The sequence below is a fragment of the Palaemon carinicauda genome, chromosome 40 (genome assembly GCF_036898095.1).
Source record: "Palaemon carinicauda isolate YSFRI2023 chromosome 40, ASM3689809v2, whole genome shotgun sequence".
Lineage (NCBI taxonomy): Eukaryota > Metazoa > Arthropoda > Malacostraca > Decapoda > Palaemonidae > Palaemon > Palaemon carinicauda.
In genome coordinates, this window is record NC_090764.1 from 64,255,643 (window position 1) to 64,276,887 (window position 21,245).

The 21,245-nt window shown below is 39.5% G+C and overlaps 1 protein-coding gene across 3 annotated transcripts in view; it reads right to left on the reverse strand.

Moving 5' to 3' along the window:
- Positions 1 to 418: 418 nt before the first annotated feature.
- DCAF12 (DDB1 and CUL4 associated factor 12-like protein) overlaps positions 419 to 21,245 on the reverse strand; it is a 198,135-nt gene continuing 177,308 nt past the window's right edge. For all 3 annotated transcript variants that reach the window (XM_068363829.1, XM_068363828.1, XM_068363827.1), the window contains exons 6-7: positions 13,987 to 14,123; positions 419 to 1,564 (exon numbers count right to left, since the gene is read on the reverse strand). In XM_068363829.1, the coding sequence (XP_068219930.1) occupies positions 1,369 to 1,564; positions 13,987 to 14,123 (333 nt within the window). In that variant the 3' untranslated portion in view covers positions 419 to 1,368. The remainder of the gene's footprint in view (positions 1,565 to 13,986; positions 14,124 to 21,245) is intronic.

Genomic DNA, 21,245 nt, shown 5'->3' on the forward strand with positions numbered 1-21,245 from the left:
CGAGACAGACACGTCTGTACATCGTCTGAGCCAAAAGTGAAGTGAGGCAGCTCACCGGTGTGTGTGTGTGTGGGGGGGGGAGGGGTAGCTAGCTACCCCTCCCCTACCCCCGTGCTAACTAGCGCGGGGGTAGTTTAACCCTTGTTAAAATCTAATGGCTCGTCATTTCAGCTACGCCGAAAGTAAACCCTATGTAAATAGCGTGGTTTGTATTTCGGTTACGGAACAAAAGAAATTTAATAGACTATCAAATAATTTTTTCACTCCATACTTGCAGATGCAAAGATTTACAATAATTTAAGTAATATTTCTTTTTTTTTATTAAAAATGTTAACATCTTGAAGCTCGAAGCAACTTGTGAATCACATGGACCAATGCTATTACTTTTTGTCACGAAGGGTACATGGAAATCCTGTCAAAAGGTTCTGAAAAGTTTAATACACTTTCCAACATCTCAATATAAAACAGAATCACTGTAACTATATTTATTATTGCACTTTTATACCTTACTACTGGCAATTTACGTTACTTAAATGCCAATAATCTTTTGCTAAAAAAATTCTTTAACATATACAATTTCAGTTTGCATTAATTAAAGAAAACTAAAAGCTTTGTGTGTGTCATATATTTACAGGTAAACTGTAATTTTACTAAAAATGAAATATGACAGGATGATTGCTGTAACTGATGCTATCGAAGTTGAAATTAGCAACACTGTACACTCCAGATTCAGTGAACAAATTAAGGATCATAAATTTACGGCAATAATCAACAGAAATCACCTTACATGTACTGCACTTATACATCAATACTTAGAGGTTACAATAATAAATTACACAAAAAGTACTGTTTACTAATACTGTATTTGATGAGCAGTGAAAAGCAATAAAAGTTTGTGTAAAAAATACAGTAATTCATACACCTACACAACACATCTTGCCAGAACAAATATCAATACTCTTCTAGCAAACATTATGATACCTTCCACTAACAAGTAAAAGTAAGACATAATTATCCATCTCGGCTTAAACTGCAGATTTTTTAGAACATACTTACGATCAAACTGGCATCAATATAGATGCAATATGTATTGGGTGATATACAGAACCGTATTTAAAATGACAAAGTAAATTTCGTAAGGTATACTTGCAGATGAAACAAAAATAAATACAGTCAATTACATAAATTACCTCGAGAATGCAAAATGTGTAGTTATCCATTTTGCATTGAAAGAAATGTCTAAGAAATATTATGATAATTTTCATAGGTATAATGATGTGATACAGTATTTACTGAAAACCTACTAAAGCTACCAGGATACAGCAGTACCGTTGGTTTAAAAATTCTAAAACACATTTCACATGCTATTCAACACCACAGGGCAGCATAATTGCCCTTCAGTGAGGCAGGAAGTGGTCCACCGGCAGTAAAAAGTCGCATTCCAGACCAATCGTAGCAGTGTGTGTAAATAGCAGGAGTGTATTCAACGTTATGAAAGACATCATGATATTGATCATCGGCACTAACCCATCCTTTAGTGCTCTTCAGCACCACTGCACGTCCACTGAAATTAAATCAAGCATGAGTCTTTCATCCATTCATACTATAAACCATTGCCTTAACCTTTTTGCTCCAGTTTGAAGTGAGCAACCATAAAGCAAGTATGAAAAAAAAGAAAAAAATATATATAATACTTCTGGCTCATTCATGTAAGGAAGGGTGCCTACTTATTTACCTGTTAAAAAAGGGTATATATAAAAAGAGACCCACCAAAAAATTTATATATGAAAATAAAGGCCCAAAAAATATCAATCACCAGATACCAACAGAATAAAGAGTACCACAGATAATTTGTTCAGCTTAAACTATTCTATGAACCCCTGTGCACTGAAAATGAAATATAATGATTTTTCTTTAAAAATCTGAATTAACAACAAAACTCAAATCACAATATATATATATATATATATATATATATATATATATATATATATATATATATTATACACATGACATGTGGTTTGGCCTAGAAAACAAGCTTGTTGCATATGCAGATGATGCTACTCTCTTTGCATCAATTCCATCCCCTGAATGTAGATCTGGGGTTGGTGAATCCCTTAATAAAGATTTAGCTAACATTAGTGCATGGAAAAGGTGGGCGGAATATTTTGAAAGTTTACTGAATGTTGAGGATAATAGGGAGGCAGATATAATTGCTGTTGCAGGTATTGAGGTGCCGGTGATGGGAGATGAGAATGAGAGAGAGATTACAATAGAGGAAGTGAAGAGAGCACTAGATGAAATGAGAGTAGGAAAAACATCTGGTATGGATGGTGTGAGAGCTGAGATGTTGAAGGAAGGGGGTCTGACTATACTTGAATGGTTGGTGAGATTGTTAAATATGTGTTTTGTGTTATCAATGGTACCAGTAGATTGGGTTTGTGCATGTATTGTACCACTATATAAGGCTAAGGGAGATGTGCATGAGTGTTGTAATTCAAGAGGTATTAGTTTGTTGAGTGTAGCTGAAAAACAGTATGGTAGAGTAATGATTAATAGGATTAAGGATAAAACAGAGAATGCAATCTTAGAAGTACAGGGTGAGTTTAGAAGAGGTAGGGGTTGTATGAATCAGATTTTTACAGTTAGGTAGATATGCGAGAAATATTTAGCAAAAGGTAAGGTGGTGTATGTTGCGTTTATGGATCTGGAGAAGGTTGTTGCAAGCAGTGAAAAGTTTCTACAAAGGTAGTAAAGCATGTGTTAGAGTAGGAAATGAAGTGAGTGATTGATTTCCGGTGAGAGTGGGGCTGAGACAGGGATGTGTGATGTCGCCGTGGTTGTTTAACTTGTATGTTGATGGAGTGGTGAGAGAGGTGAATGCTCGAGTGCTTGGACGAGGATTAAAACTGGTAGACGAAAATGACCATGAATGAGAGGTAAATCAGTTGTTGTTTGCGGATGATACTGTACTGGTTGCATACACAGAAGAGAAGCTTGACCGACTAGTGACAGAATTTGGAAGGGTGTGTGAGAGAAGGAAGTTGAGAGTTAATGTGGGTAAGAGTAAGGTTATGAGATGTACGAGAAGGGAAGGTGATGCAAGGTTGAATGTCATGTTGAATGGAGAGTTACTTGAGGAGGTGGATCAGTTTAAGTACTTGGGGACTGTTGTTGCAGCAAATGGTGGAGTGGAAGCAGATGTACGTCAGAGAGTGAATGAAGGTTGCAAAGTGTTGGGGGCAGTTAAGGGAGTAGTAAAAAAATAGAGGGTTGGGCATGAATGTAAAGAGAGTTCTATATGAGAAAGTGATTGTACCAACTGTGATGTATGGATCGGAGTTGTGGGGAATGAAAGTGACAGTGAGACAGAAATTGAATGTGTTTGAGATGAAGTGTCTAAGGAGTATGGCTGGTGTATCTCGAGTAGATAGGTTAGGAACGAAGTGGTGAGGGTGAGAACGGGTGTAAGAAATGAGTTAACAGCTAGAGTGGATATGAATGTGTTGAGGTGGTTTGGCCATGTTGAGAGAATGGAAAATGGCTGTCTGCTAAAGAAGGTGATGAATGCAAGAGTTGATGGGAGAAGTACAAGAGGAAGGCCAAGGTTTGGGTGGATAGATGGAGTGAAGAAAGCTCTGGGTGATAGGAGGATGGATGTGAGAGGGGCAAGAGAGCGTGCTAGAAATAGGAATGAATAGCGAATGGTTGTGATGCAGTTCCGGTAGGCCCTGCTGCTTCCTCTGGTGCCTTAGATGACCGCGGAGGTAGCAGTAGTAGGGGATTCAGCACTATGAAGCTTCATCTGTGGTGGATAATGGGGGAGGGTGGGCTGTGGCACCCTTGCAGTACCAGCTAAACTCGGTTGAGTCTCTTGTCAGGCTGGGAGTAATGTAGAGAGTAGAGGTCCCCTTTTTGTTTTGTTTCATTTGTTGATGTCGGCTACCCCCCAAAATTTGGGGAAGTGCCTTGGTATATGTATGTATGGATGCAAATTATGGGGTATGAAGTTGAATCCTAACAAAACTCAAAGTATGATTGCAAGTAGGTCAAGGATGGTGGCTACTCAACATCCGGATCTCAGTATTGATAATGTTTCTTTAAATTTGTATGACTCTTTTCAAATTTTAGGTGTGATTCTCGACAGCAAATTTACTTTTGAGAAACACATTAGGTCTGTGTCTTCTTCAATTGCACAATGTGTCTTCTTCAATTGCACAAAAAACTGGCTTATTGAGAAAGTCTTACAAGATTTTCGGTGATCAATCTATTCTGAAGTGTTTTAATTTTTTCATTCTACCTCGTTTTGAGTATTGTTCTCCTGTCTGGTGTTCAGCTGCTGATTCTCATCTTAATTTGTTGGACAGAAACTTACGGTCTATTAAATTTCTTATTCCTGATCTAGATATTAATCTTTGGCACCATCGTTCAATTAGTTCACTATGCATGTTGCATAAGATTTTTCATAACTCTGACCATCCTTTACATTCAGATCTCCCTGGACAATTCTATCCTGTTCGTAATACTAGGCAGCCAGTTAACCCTTTTACCCCCAGACTATTTGGAAATTTCCAACCCTTAACCCCCAGGGGGTTATTTTTTTCCCAGCACATTTTGCAGTATATATTTTTTAAATTGCTCTAACAGCCTTAATTTTTGTCATAGAGAGGTCAGGTTGGTCTCATTCTCTTGGAAAATGCCTGAATTTTCTCAAAAAATTATCAAAAATATGAAAAAAAAAAAAATATATAGCATTTTTTTGCGAGGACGTACCGGTACGTCCATGGGGGTAAAGGGATGGCTTTTGTGAAACGTACCAGTACGTCCTTTGGGGGTAAAAGGGTTAATTCTAATAGTCAGGCCTTCTCCATCATGAGGCTCAATACTACACAGTACTCTAGAAGTTTTATTCCAGCTGTTACCAAGTTGTGGAATGATCTTCCTAATCGGATAGTTGAATCAGTATAACTTCAAAAGTTCAAAGTTGGAGCAAATGTTTTCATGTTGACCAGGCTGACATGAGTCTTTTTAAAGTTTATATATGACATATCTGTTTTTGACATTGTTAATATTTTATATAGAACATATCTGTTTTGACGTTGTTACTTTTTTTAGAATGATTTATTGTTAATTTATTCTCATCATTTACTTATTTCCTTTCCTCACTGAGCTATTTTTCCCTATTGGAGCCCTTGGGCTTATAGCATCTTGCTTTTCCAACTAGGGCTGTAGCTTGGCTAGTAATAATAATAGTAATAATAATAATAATATATATACTGTATACACACTTATGCATCAAGTTTTGTATTATGAACAATAAAAATAAATTTTTGAAAGTTGATATCTTCTTGTTTTCATGACCCCCGCATAAATATGTGGATAAATAAGTAGATTGGTGTAAAAGGTTTTAAATTGCTTCTGATAATAACAGTTTTTAAGAAGTTCATCGTGTCATCACTATTAATTTCAACAAAATGTTTGACTTTTTAACTGCAAAATTATGGAAATGAAAAGTCATTGAGGCAAATGTTATTTCATATTTCTTTACATCAATGAAAATCCAGTAATAGTCTTCATTATGAAAATTTTGTTGGAAAATGTGCTACAGAAAATAACGATTAATTTAATACCTACTAGTTTGGCTTCAGACCAAAAATATTTATAAAAGAAACAGTCTATGAGACAACTGTTGTAGTACCACACAAAAACAGAGAGAGAGTACTGGTATGAGGGTGGAAGTTGTTGCTGGGATTGAAAAATCAGCCCTCTCCTCAGACATGGTTGTTTGGATTTCAAAAGAAAATATACTCCAAAATCAAACCAGAGAAGAAGAGGCTTCTTGGTAAGCAGTTCTTAGAGGAATTTGCTAAGAAATCAAACCATTGTATGCTAGTACTGTAATGGACAATGCCAGTCTCTGCACCATAGCCTTCGATTGTCTTGGGTTAGATTAACCGATTGATTCGTGGAATCTGACCCACATTATTATTTTTATTATCTAAGCTATAACCCTAACTGGAGAAGCAGGATGTTATAAGTCCAAGAGCTCCAAAAGAGGAAAATTTCTCATGAAGGAAAGGAAATGAGGAAATAAATAAACTACATGAGAAGCAATGAATAATTATCCCTAAGATCAGTAACAATGTTAAAATTTATATAAGATCATTAACATTCAAATTTATCTGTCATATATAAACTAGGAGGAGACTTATGTCAGCCTATTCAACATACAATTATTTACTGCAAGTTTGAGCTTTTGAAGTTCCACCGAGTTAAACTGCCCAATTAGGAAGATCATTCCGCAATCTGGTTGCAGCTGGAATAAAACTTCTAGAATATTTAGTACTGAATCTCTACTAAGTACAGGATGGTAGTATAGGTATATCTGAATCCAAAGGATGGTCAAAATTATGAAAAATCTCATCCAACATGCACAAGAACTAATTGAACGATTCTGCCAGAGATTAATATCTAGATCAGGAATATGAAATTTTATAGACCGCACGTTATTGTCCAACAAGTTAAGATGATAATCAGCAGCTGTAGATCAGACAGGAGAACACTACTCCAAACAGGGTAGAATGAAAAAATTAAAACACCGAAAATCTTGTAAACTGTTTTAATAAGCCTATTTTCGAGCAATTGATAAAAAAACACAGACTGAATGTGTTTCTCAAGTCAATTTGCAATAAAAAATTACACCTAAGACTTTTAATGAGTTGTATAGAGTTAAACATTATCAATGCTGAGATCTGGATGTTCAGTAGCCAATGTCATTGATCTACCTAAAATCATACTTTGAGATATTTATGGTTCGACTTCATGCCCCATAATTTGCACCATGCACTAATTTTAGCTAGATTTCTATTAAGGGATTCAGTAACCGCAGATCTACATTCAGAAGATGGAATTAAGATAAAGAGAATAGCATCATCTGCATATGCAACATGCTTGTTTTCTAGGCCAAACCACATATAATGTGTATACAGACAGTCCTTAAGGTATGAACATCCAATTTACGAACTTTCAGATTTACGAACGCAAACTACCATAAGTCAAAAATATGTTTGAGAACTGTGTCATGACTGGCTACCAATGCAGCTGCCGTCACCCTGGCATATGTTTGCTATTGTGATCATTGCAGCTGTTTCTCTGTATTACCTCTCTGCCGTATTTTTGCCTCATTTCCATAAATTACAATAACACTAACTATGGCTGAAAAGCACATTGCTATTGGTAATGCAATGAAGCGCAATATTATTGGTGATGGTGGTAGTAGTGTAAAAAAAAAAAGAAAAAAAAAAAAGGGCAATCTATTTCAATGGAAATAAAGTTGCCATTATCAAGAAACTACTGTAGATAGCTGTGAGAAGATGGAAATTGTTGCGCGTGCATATCAAGTGAATTGGTCAACAATTGGCACAATTTATAAGACGAAGAGTTATCCAATGACGGCGAGATATTTAAGGTATCTCCCTTAATCATATCTGTCACCAAAAGAAAATTGTTTAAAAATGCAAGTTACAGTATTCTATTTTATTTATCTAATGTTTACAGTACTATATATATGACTGTGCGCACAGAGAGAGAGAGAGAGAGAGAGAGAGAGAGAGAGAGAGAGAGAGAGAGAGAGAGAGAGAGAGAGAGAGAGAGTGTCGCGCCTCAGCTGGTTACGTTGGTCGTGATAAACCATACAATAAAAATGGTGGCCGCCACCTGATTCCTTCAGTCCCTCAGGTGTTTTTAATGTCACAAGAATGAAAAGCTAAACTAGTTTGTTTAGCCTCAGGAAAACGCAAATGAGGAAGATCAAGTTTCACGTTACTCTGCTTACTGTCAAACACATCAGTCAAAAGGGTTGCCCTTTCCTTTGGACTATGAATGACAGAGCCATCTTGTTCAAGTCCACAACAAACAGTGCAGATTTAAGGGTAGCCAACCACTTTTATTCCTTGGTTGTACCAGAAAGGGTTTCTCTTATGTTTAAATTGTATTCCTTTTCAGTTGAGGCATAAATTATCTGAGTAACAGCTCTTAGCTTAGTATAGTTATTCTAAGTCAAATCGGATCTGTTACCCTTCCAAAGATGATAGGTCTCTTGCTTCACCAAATAGGCACATCCACAATCATCAATGAACCTAGGTTTGTTTTCCACTCGGTATTTTAGCACAGGGAAGAATGGATACACCTATCAATTATGTTGACTAGATTCTCATTCAAGAGAACAACAGACAACACTTTTATACATTTGTGTCCCATTCAATTTCAAATTATCACTGAAAATGCCATTCCAATCAGCTTGACATTTTATATGCATGTTACATAAGAATAACACATCAGACACAGGCTTCTCAGTCTCAATTACTAGCGAAATTAAGACATGACATCCAAATAGTAGAACCAACCTTATTTGTTAAAACACCAGGTGAGTCTGTGTATACTAGGTTCAAGCTGTTGCCAGACCTGTGAGTAGCTTCACTTATGATTTGCTCTCAGCCTGATTTAGAGGCAAAGTCCAAATCTCTTCAGTCATGGTGAGCAGTAGGAAAACAGAATTTAACCACACTATTGTGAGCATTGAAATCACAAACAAGAACAAGAGGACTTCCTAGCATCTTAGCAATAATGGTAAGAAGACGATCAAAGATAGAATCATCCCAGTCTGGATTCTGGTATATTGAACAGAAATAAAAATTGTTATGCCTGCCACTAACTTTTATTACCTGAATCTAATGATATCCACAATCATAGCAGGACTTATGAGAAGCAAGGTATTCAGTCCTAATATACATTGCAATTCCCCTTGCCCTTGGAATAATGTCCCATTTCAAAATTATTGGTTTATTAAAACCTGTAATAAGGAGCTGAGATGAGGGCTTCATTTCAGAAACCAGAGTTTGAGCATAAAAGAATATCATACTGTCTGGAGATAATTGTAAGGTCTTGAATATTGGGATACAGTCCACGAATATTGCAATACATTAGACAAACACTGGAGAGGTCTAGGCCGTACTGGTCCTCAATTTTGCTCAATGTCTCCAGATAGACTAAGAATCAAAAGCACTAAAAAAGTTTCCTCATACTTAAAGACAAACATCATAATGATGATAACAAAAACAATATTTATACTGTACAGATATATATAAAGTGATTCATACAACTTATAGACTAAAGATAAAATGTCAGATAAAATTGGTCGACAAGGCAGAGCCTACACACCATGTAAGACAAAGTATGCCCCATGATAGCCACTTCTAACCAAGGGAGGAAAGAAATGATGGTTTTGAAAACGAATATCTGAGAGGAACATGAGAAAAAGATAGGAAAAAGAAATCTCTTGATAAACCACCAGGCATCCATGGCCTTTCTATTAAGCCTCCCCAACACTCAATTAAAAAAAACAAGAGGAAGGGAAAACAGATTGAATACCGAGCCCGAATGTACCCTCAAGTGCAAAGGCTATGGGGTCCTTCAGCAACAAGGTGCAAGTGGGGGATGTGGAAACCTCACAATCTTATGGTGAAGTAAAAACAGTGGATAGCAAGAAAGAAGCCAGACCAGAGGTAAAGAAGTAGGTTAAAAAGGCCAAAATGATGCCATAAAGACCATCTTGCAATTCTTTCAGTGCACTGCATGAACTACACTGATGGCCCTACCCTATGCAAGATATCTTGGGTTACACATCTCTTGCTTGAAGGCACAATCACAAACAGTGCTCTGTCAATTAGCTCTTTTTTTTTTCTAATTAGGGTGTTGGTAAGCAAATAAAAGGGACAGGGATTCCTAGTGATTTATCAACATGTTGCCTTTATCAAGATGAAGAGTGCCTATTGTACGCATTTTTATCAGATGGTTGACACGCATACAAATAGCATTGTGTTTCTAATCTATCAAACTGGTTTCTAGTTTTATTCTTGATGTTGTCAATCATCATCACCACCATCTCCTCCTATGCCTATTGATGCAATGGGCCTCAGTTGAATTTCGCCAGACATCTCTATCTTGAGCTTTTATATCAATACTTCTCCATTCATTCTCCTACTTCATGCTTCATAGTCCTCAGCCATGTAAGCCTGGGCCTTTCAACTCTTCTAGTGCCTTATGGAGCTCAGGTTGGGCAGGGTTTTCCCTCGTCGACTGACTTGACGGCAAAGTCTAGTGCTTTCTCCGAAAAGGGGAAAGAGATTGGGGAAGGAGCAAGAAAGGTGGGATGTCTCTTGCTCAGTGCTGAGACTTTGGAGTTGGTGTACTCAGCTCCTTTCAAGGTTTTCAGGAAGATGGGAATGAGGTTCAACTTCTCGTAGTTCACCACGATCCCCAGATCGCGACAAACAGCCAGAAGCGAGTCTCGATCCTGAATCAACTGCTCCTGCGAGGGAGCGAGAATCAGCTAGTTGTCGAGGTACATCAGTAGGCAGATGACCCTCGAGTGGGCCCATGCTGCTACCGTCATGAACACTCGTGTGAACACTTGAGGAGCTGTGCACAGTCTGAAGCACAGGACTTTAAACTGGTACACCATGCCCTGGAAGGTGAATTGGAGGTACTTTCTAGACGACTGATGAACTGGTACTTGAAAGTACGCGTCCTTCAAGTCTATCAAAAGCATGAAGTCGTACTGCCTGATGGCTAACAGCACAGTGCGAACTGTTAGCATCTTGAACGCAGTTTGCTGAACAAACTTGTTCAATGGCGAAAGGTCGATGATCAGTCTCCAACCTCCTGTTGCCTTCTCAACAAGGAAGACACGACAGTAGAACCCTGGTGACTGATCGTATACGACTTCTAGCGCATCCTTCTCCAACATTTCCTGGACCTCCGCCTCCAAGGCCAGAGTCTTCAAGAGATGTTAAAGCATATGTGTGGAATGCTATTGGAGTGGAGGATAGGGGGGGCCGATGAAGCACAAATGGGAGCTTGTACCCTTTGCAAAGGGTCAACACTACCCATTTCTCGGCCCCGAGGTGCTGCCACATTGCCCAATGGCGTGATAGGCATCCCCCTACCTTCGGCAGCATGGGAAGGGGAAAGCCAATCTCAGCGTTTCCTTTTCCCTCGCTTGCACCTGTTCTTTCCCCGACGTGGAGGAGCTCCCGAGTGAGGCTGAAAGGTCTGTTTTGGGGCAGAACCCTTCTGAACAGGAGCAGGTCTTGGCTGCACAGGAGCAGCAGGAGCACAACCAGCGGTACCCTTGCTACTTCCCGTGGGCTTGGCCTGACTCGGCCTGGCTGCGGATGGTTTCGCGGGACTAGGTCCCTTGAAACTCGCAGCCTGCGCCTGGTGGAAAATGGAGTCCTTCGAGTCGAGGCGCCATTTATCCCACGCGGCCCGAACTCCCTCTGGTGGAAAGAGAGAAGTTGCAGCTCTAATAGGAGTGTTCCCGAGTGCCAGGGCCTCTCCTGAACCACTCTGTCTCGCCAAACCAGCGGCTACTGCCTCGCGTTTTTTGAGGATCAGATTGGCATACTGGGTAGCAAGCTGGTCCTAGAGAAAAGCAACAGCTTTCCCACCAGACAAAGCCAGGTTCCTATACTGCTCCATGTGTTCGGGGGTAGCGAGCTTGGTGTCCCGCGCGAACACTGTGGCCGTACCACACCAGTAGTCGAGCCACGAAGCAGCCTTGAGAGCAGCTACAGAGATGGACTCCATAGGTGAAATCTCAGAGGCGGAGAAGGACACTCTCTCGGATTTCAAGCTCTCGACCGAGGAACCCCCCAGCAAGCGCTCTGACCGCGGGGTCAAGAGGGAGAGGACAAGACACAGAAGACTGTGACATAGTACCTCTTCTGTCACTGGAGTGGTTGAGGGAGAAGCTTGTTTGAACCTTGGCTCCTAAGTGAGTCACCAGGTCCTGCGATCTGGTCACTAACTCGGTCCAATGCTCGAGCAGCCTGTCTCGACCAGGGTAGTGTGATGGGCCGTGAACTGCCTTCGGGAGCTTCCATAGGATCTCCAAGGCTGTACACTCATCTCAGACACTACCTCAGGAGGAGCCCTAAGGCAATCTCACACATGAGGTTAATGACCTCTAGGAACGGCTACTCCAACTTGGGATCTACCGTCTCCACGGCTGGTGAAGGCCGTGGAAGTGGCTGATCCCTCGGTCCTGCTACATCCGTAGGTGTAGGGGAAGCGACATGCTGCACGGGTGATGACATCCCCCATGAATACCCTCGCTCTGTTACATGGCCAGAACGCATGGGGGTTGGCTGCATCTTGCGCGGCTGGTATGCGCGAGGTGGCTCCGTGCTGGGCCCGAGTTGCGCAGGTCGAGTGCGCTGCTGTCTGGGCATGCTCCCTGCTCACGCGACACACGAGTTGCTGAGTCGGTCTGCATGGCCCCCCCCGTGGAGGTAGTCGTGCATACCGCGGATTCTTCACGAGACCACAGCTGAGATTTCTCGTGCCGAAGCCAGGACTCTCCTTTCCTCGCTCAAGAGCAGTTCAATTTGAGTCTTAGCAGTAGATCGGGGGCCCGAGGACCCCGTCACCATGCTCTGGAAGACGATACCTACGCCCTCGAGTGCGATTGTCGTGCATGGAGGCCTTGCGCGAAATTTGCCGTGAACAATCCCACTAGTGCGGGGAACACGGGAATCTCGCACGTCGCCCTCATTCTCCGGAGGAAAAGAGGTGTCTCGGGGCGCCATGTCCCTTCGACTCCGACTGGCCTTCCTGGCCCTCTTCGCTTTCCTCTTTCCCCTGGGGGAGAAGTGTCAGAGTCAGAAGATGAAGACAAAAAGGAGGAACTAGAAGAGGAATACCGCCCACGCTTCCTCTTCTTGTGCCCCTTCCGAGGTACTGGAACATTGGTCGAGGCAACAGCAGACGACACTGGACAAGGATGAACAACCTGAGCCATGTCCGTAGGAAGAGCCGTGGTCGGTGAACATGGTGAACCTGAAAAACATATTGTATCAGCAGGAGTTTGGCAGATTTTAATTTTAATTGCTTCTCAGCAGGAGATTTGGCAAATTTTAATTTTAACTGACTCGCGGGCGAAGCTGTAAAGGGTTTGCCATCAGTCGTTCAAGAAATCTCAGTGATTAAATCCTTACTCTCCCTTGTTTTAACAGAGAGAGTCCTGCATTTATTTAACCCTTGGAAAAAGTTTGCATTTTGCCAGGAACAAATGCTTTATCAGGTACATAGTCAACAACAGGGGCATCAGTGAACATGGGAGTCGATAAAGTTACAACCCATATTTAAACGGTGTCTTAACAAATTTAAGTCAAGCTTACCTGATAATCCAAGAGACACCCAAAGTTCCCCCTTCTTACCAAGTAACGTGTCGTCATCGGTATCAGACGGTCCAACAATCTGTCGGGTGTCTCTCGAGATCGCCTAAATAGCGGGAGCGCTGAGGTCACCCGCTCCCCTGGCAAAACCCGAGAAAAACCCGACAGGCTGTGAATCCGGGCTTCCCAAAATGGCAGCCAGGATTCACACTACGGCAAGGAGAACCTTAAGAAGAGCAAGGTTTTCCCCTGCATGTCGAGCAGAGCATGTGCGGGTCTACAGAAGGTGACGAAAGCCACCCATTGCAACGCCCGCCATGGCCTGCACAACATCGCATCTTAAAAAGTAACTTTTTTCTTCATAACAATGACATAATCACTAGTGCACAAGCACAAGAGAAGGCAAAGGGCTGCAGCGTAGAGAGCGGAGTTTAGCACAACCATCCACGTTGAGCCGAAGTGAGTGAATGAGGTAAGCTCCACCCCATACCTCCAGCCAACCAATCAGCACAACTGCCTGGTTTACTTTCTCTTCGGCTGTTTCAGCTGAGCTAAAGCGAATTCTTATATTAAATGATTACGAGGTTTGTATATCACGTCGGAACAAAAATTAATTTTATTGGCCTTCTTATTCAAGAGAAAAGAGACACTCTTTTCTTAACATTCTGAAACTATAAAAGCCTAAAATTTACCTGTACCCCTTATATTTTCTTAAAATATTCTGATACTATAAAATCTTAAAATTTACCTGTTCATTGTGGACTCCATATACTTCCCTGCACGCATATCATAAAACATGATGGCTCCTACTCCTGTACCTATCGTTAAAACATCTCCGTGAAAGCTGACCGATCTTATTCCACAACCCGTAATTCTAGCATTAACCTTTGGGGAAAAAATAAAGACATGATAAAAATACATATCATTAGTACACAACCAGTAAAACAAACTATTTTCACCAACAATATTGATGAAAAAAAAAACATTATCATAAGACAGATTTTTATAACTTGTAATACTGAATTAAGAGTTTTTTTAAGTGACAGTGATAAGGGTATTGTGTATAGGTTTAGTTTTTCTTTACCTTCCAACTATTATTATTATTGTTGTTCTCATTATTGCTACAGTGGGTAATAACTGGATAGTAACATGCTATTACAATTCACAAGAGCAAAATACAGTATAAAGTACAGTGGGAGATATAAAAATGAGAGAGAAGAAGCAGAGGAACAAATACGTCAAGCTGCGCATAAATCCTAACCAGGATGATGCTGCAAAGAATTAAAACTATTATCTAAAATAATTCTCAGATATAAATATGTGGATAATCAAACCGTGAAGATGAAATACGTAAAAACTGAGGGCTGGATGTATTTTATGTTTCATGGTAACTTTATTAGAGACGACTGGCGAAATCTAACCGAGGCCCTTTGCGTCAATAGGCATAGGACATGATGATGATGATGATGATGAGATAGATAGATAAATATATATATATATATATATATATATATATATATATATATATATATATATATATATATATATATATAAAATACCCTGTATATATGAATCATGTACAGTATTATATAATTATTTTGGTGAGTTTGATTGATCATAAGAATGATTAGTAAATATTGAAAATTTATTTATTGAGACTATCCAATATCTATATTTGATCGTATAAATGAGACAAGTTTATATTTTGTTGAAGTTATCGTTTTTCCTCATTGCATACTGTTTTTGTCCCAGCAGATGTCGGGAAGGAGGGCAAGTTCAAATGAGTGTTTGGTAAGCATTGAAATAAATTTTCATTGAAATAGATTTTCATTTAGAAATTTCATTGTGTTGATTCCCACACTGACCAGAAGGTGGGTAGAAGTAAACATATAAGAATTGTTATAGAAATCCACTCAGAAATAAAAGATAAATAGCAAAACACCCATTAAGATTGATACGAAGGATTCAACCATCAGAAAAAAAATACCCAAACACAACCTGGGATCTTGTAACTTCTCTCCCAACTTGGTTAAAAGGAGAGACGATTTGCAAAGCAAAGGACTCCATAACTTTAAAGTCCTTATATATTATTGCCCTAACAATAAGGGATAAAATGAATGCTGGCCTATAAAACATTTCTAAAGTGCCTAACTCACCCTTTAATTCAAGAAAGAGATCACTGTAGTACTTTCTTTATCTAGCTGTACTCTGCTACAAAAAAGGGGACCTACTGAACTTGCTTTGCAGGCAAGAAAAATAGATTCTGCCAAGCTTTGGTGAACATCTATGACTGAAGTCATGGAAAAGGATAGACCATTCTTTGAAACAGGGCAAAAATTATCAATAAGACACCAAAGAGATTCTTGGAATTTTAGATACAGAATCTGATATCTCCGTATATTTGTTTAAGGACCTAACTGGACAGGGATAGATTTCCTAACAACTTATTTTCTCACTGGCATTGAGAAAGAAGAGAAAACATCTAGGAAGATTCTTACATTTGAAGTCATTCTTGGCCCTAAAAGTTGGGAACAGAAAATAGATATATAATTGCTCCTGCATGAAAGTCCTTATTAAAGGTCACTGCTTGCAATTCCATAAACCACTTGGTTTGTTCAAGGGCTAAAAAAAAAAACATGGTCTTCAAGGAAAGCTCTATGAATCCAATTGAATCTATGAGCTTGAACTGATGTTCAATGGCAATTTCTGTGACTTTATGTCCAAATTTCAAGGGATCAAATTAGACTTCGATGGATCCTTAATATAGAAAGATCTGATAACATCTTTAATGATGGTACTGCTAGTTACATCCAAATTTGTGCATTTTAACACAGATGTACAGTCCTTGATAATTAAATACTAAGAAACCTTTGGCATAGGAGAAAAAATTTATATTGTAAAGAGAGTAGTTTGTATAAGAAAACTTCTAGACTTACAACAAAGACCATTACATTTTGCACAGTGAAAATGTGAACCTTTTCTTGGGAGCAATTACAGAAAGTCTAGAGAGCTTTCAAAATGCTTTTTCTCAAAGCATAGATTGAGTCTCACCATAAGCCTGAGGGGATTCTGGTGTATTAGATGACCCTTTGGTTACTCAAGGCCAGATGTTCGTGATTGATTGATTGACTTGGAGTTCTCTGGCATCAGGACATCTATGGTCACTGACACCGATATCATTTGATAAAAGTTAAAATATAAAAGAATATTCAATATAAAACAACAAAAGCAAATATGTCTTAATAAAAGTTAAATAGCTTTCAGAAGACCTGCTTCTGAAATAAATCTAAAAATACTGCTAGCATAGTACGACACATCGTGTCAAAGAATCTTGGCAAGGATGAACCTGCCATCCTCATATTAAGCCTCAGATATCTATTTCTTAAAGTGCTAAAAGTGGGGCATTCATTCACCAAATGCCTCACTATAAGGGGTACCAAACAGTCGTCACAATATGGCTGTTGTCAACCGAGTATGACCAATGCGGAGACGACAGAGTAGTCTCCTACTCTTGGAGCATCATGATATACCTCTAAGGATATAAAATTTGTTACTTCTCTCATCTTATTTCCAAATAAGTTATCCCAATGCTGTTGCCAATTATTATAAAGCAAATTCTTAATGCTAGGTAAAAAAAATCATTACAGAGGATGGGATCACTTTCTTGGTAACAACTCAGCTGCAGCATTATTTGCCAGTAAATTTGCCTTCTCATTTCCAGGCACACACATATGAGCAGGAACCCAGCAAAATTGAACTGTTATACCTCTCAGTCCAACAATAAAAAGCCTCTCTTTAAAATATTTAAAACTAAAGGGTTACTGAAATTAAAAACTTCTAAAGATTCTATCTAGAACATTTCTTGCATCACTAAAATTTTTAAAATTGCCTTCCTCTTTTATTTAAGTTTTTTTAATAGTGGTTATTATGCTATATAATTTGGCAGTAAATATAGAGGATACTAGGGGAAGTGCACCTTTACAATTAAAAGTACTACTATATACTCCAGCATCAGTATGTATAAAAGAAGATTCCCTATGTTCTTCAACATGTTCTTTAAAAAGAGACCTCGCTTCTAAGTCAAGTTATGTTTTTTTATTCCAATAAAATATTTATTGAAAGACATCTGGTAATTTCCATGGAGACAGATGTCTGACAACCATTTTCTTTGAGTACAGAACTGCTCTCTTTGAATTTCTCAACTGTATGAATGTTTTGATCACGCTAATGATCATGGTAAAGAGATAAAGAGATGGAGTGTATTAAACCTCTAGGTCTGACCAGCCTTGCAACAAGGCATTTACTGCCCAAACATGTTAGTCCAATATTGCAGCGTAAAATTCTTCTAATCTTTCTGATTGAGATATGTGGTAAACAAGTCAATATGAGGCTTTTCCAATTCCTCTATAACTTTACATTTTTGTGGTTGAAGAGACCATTCGGTAAAAATTAGCTCATTCTTCCTGTTCAACTGATCCACTAACATGTACAGTAATACCTTGTGATACCAGCTTAATGCGTTCCGGGACCAAGTTCGTGTGTCAATTTGCTCATATCTCAGATCAATTTTTCCCATATAAAATAACTAAAAAAAATTAATCTGTTCCCACCCTCTGAAAAAAAACCCTAAAAACAGTATATTACAGTGGAAAAACATGTTTTTAATTGTTCTAATTCACATTCTACACTCACAAAATAACAAATAACTATGTACTAGTTATGATCCTCAATAAAATGTAATATTATTATGGAGTTCTTACCTTCAACACAGACGGTAGCGGCTAACGGCGGTGTGTGCAGAGGAGGAGGAGGGAGAGAGGATGGGGAGGAGAGAGACTTGACGGCAACACGTTCGGTATGCAACACTTTTGTAACACTACGTAACATAACTTAAACTTAAAATTTAACTTAAAAATGAAATTAGCAACTTTAAATTTAACTTGAATGAAATTAGCTTGCTGTAGACACACTTAAAAATAAATGTTAATCTTACGTTACACTAAACTTCATGCTAATTGTTTTCACTTGAATTTTTTTTACTTTTTTTCTTATTCCAGCTTGGCTCTTTTTGTCTCACTTTCACCTTCACTTTTTGCCAGCCTTTTTAAAAGGAACCTATCAAGGGATGTTTGCTTTTGTCTCCCCTTCAAAATGTTAAGAAAATGACGTACGCAAGTGTCGTCACAAAAGGCTAACGCATGACCACACGCCAACTTGTCCGGGTGCCTCTTTTCCATAAAATTAGAAAACTCCTGCCACTTCGCTGACATGTCTTTGATTTCCGTCGTAGAAAGGCGGCCCTCGTCTTCCACCTGATCCTCGCTGTTGAGCTCCTGCAACACCTCCGAATGTTGCATCTCCTAGAGCTCGATCAACTCCTGTGTTGTGAGCTCTTCCTGATGCTCCTCGACAAGGACACTTTCATCCACCACAATAGGTTCGGGGTCGTCAAGGTCTGTCGCATCGAACCCTTCAAAGTCCCTCTCAGCGATGGAAGCCGACCACAATTTCTTCCATGCTGAATTAAGAGGAGTTCTTGTGACACCCTGCCATGCAGCGTCAATAATTTTAAGCAATGGACAATATTGAAATGTTCCTTCCAAAATTCACGAAGGGTGAGATAGGTTTTGTCTGTGATATCGAAGCATTTCTTGAACAAATGCTTCGTGTACAGTGTTTTCAAGTTGCAAATTACTTGTTGGTCCATGGGCTGGAGGAATGGCATGGTGTTGGGTGGGAGATAAAGGACCTTAATGAACCTGTACTCATCAAGAATGTCCTCTCTGAGACCAGGAGGGTGACCAGGGGCATTGTCAAGGACCAGGAGACATTTCAATGGCAGGTTTTTCTCGGCCAAATATTTTTTGACTTCAGGACTAAAGCACAGAATAACCCGTTCTGTGAAGAAATGTCGCGTAACCCAAGCCTTAGCATTAACACGCCACATCCCTTGCAGTTTTTCTTTCAAGAACCTTTGGCTATTGAAAGCACGTGGGTTTCCAAGTGGTACACCAGCAGTGGCTTGACCTTGGCACACAAGGCTAGAGTTAACCGGTCCTTCATGGGTTTGTGGCCCAGTAGTCTCTTCTCCTCTGCCGTGATGAATGTCCTCCTGGGCATCATCTTCCAGAAAAGGCCAGTTTCATTGCAGTTGAACACCTGTTGGGGGATGTAGCTATGTTGTGCGATAACCTAGGCAAGGGTTGTAACAAAGTCCCCTGCGGTTTTCGATTCAGAATTTGCTGCTTCCCCATGCCTTACAACCGAGTGTTTCCCAGTCCTTTTTTAAAGTTATCTAACCAGCCACAACTGGCTTTGAAGGCTTCCACTAGCGTCGAAGTCTCCCCTCTCTCAGCTGCTTGCTTTCCTTTCAAGTCATTGTAGATTCTACTGGCCTTTTCACATATAGTCTCGGTCACGCTATCTCCCGCCAACTGTTTCTCCTTTACCCTTATTAAAAGAAGCCTCTCCATTTCGTCATGGATATCACTGCACAGCTTGGAAAGGATGGTTACTCCTTTGGAAGGCTTGGTGCTCTTTATAGCATCCTTCTGCTTGAGGATGGTACATATTGTTGATGTACTCCTCTCACATTGGCAAGCCAGCTCAGTCACTCTTACACCACTCTCATGTTTTTTTATTATTTCATGCTTTATCTCCATTGTCATCGTATGCTTTTTCTTTTCACTACCCTTGTTTCAACTCGCTTGCTTTGGACCCATTGATTATTCACTTAATTCTGCACTGATTTACGCAAAAAAAACACGTAAAAAAAGCAAACACTACAGCCGATGCTCGGAGATCCGATGGGAAAGACCGAGCGATGCAGTCCTGGTGAGAAGCCTCTCGCACACTCGGCTACCTGGCAGCCACCTCATATCTCAAATTTTTCTTGTATCTCAGGACATTATTTGCTTGAAATTTTCCTCGTATCTCAAATTTCTCGTATGTTAGGACACTCGTATCTCAAGGTATTACTTACATGAATTCGGTAACATGCTGTGGCATCAATGTAAAAGTTCATAAGCTAAAATGAAAAAGGACCTTAACTTGGTACCTGGCTGTTTTTTTATGAGAAAATGCGGAGGGGTTGTCCGAGAGGAGAGAAACCATCTTGTTTATTAGAGTAGCTAGAAGCTGTAAGCAATTGATGAGCAAAAGCTTATCAATTGAGTTCCAAATTCTAAGCAGCCTTTAGCTGTCCAGAGTTGCTCCCTATCTTTAGTAGATGCATCTGTAAATAGCATGAAGTTAAGGATATGAGATAAGATTGATTCTAGAAAATTGGTCTTTGATTGCTCAACCAGTTTAGCAATTAATCCAACTCTTCCCATGGCAAAACAAGTTTCCTTTTTGGGTCCAACAACCTGCTCCAAATGCTTAGAACTGTAATTACTTTCTCAATCAGCCATGAGACAAATATTTCTGTAAGGAAGACATCAACACTAGGAGACTCAACCAGTGGTGAGTTGTTGCTGGCTGTCTGATGAAATATTTCAGTTTTTTTTTTTCTCTCTGAAAATGAAAAAAACTTGAAAAAGAACCAACTCAATTGTCACTCTCTAATGGCTAAATTTAGAGAGTTGGAGTAAGCACATACTTCTTCCAGTTTATTAAAAATCTCAACTTAGGAAATATATGGGGAACAATTGATTTTGCATTCAAAACTCCTTAAAGATTCTGTCAGGGGTGGCTAGTTTTCGTGGTCAGAAGAATCCAGATACCTAGTAGATTTAGCCATCTGGGGACTGGAGCCATAGCACGAGTGAATACATGCAGGGCCATGCTGAGATTGTAACGAAGGAACATGAGCTGAAAAATCTCCCGAACACAAAACTCGTTAAAACTTTCACAACACTGGAAGCACTAGCAAGGGATGATAAGCATATGAAAGATCTAGCAAGAACATTCAGTTGTCCTTTTGAACTGAAGGTATAACAGACGAGGTTGTCTCCATTAAAAATCTTGCAACTCAAAGGAACTTCTGTAGTTTTTATACATACATCC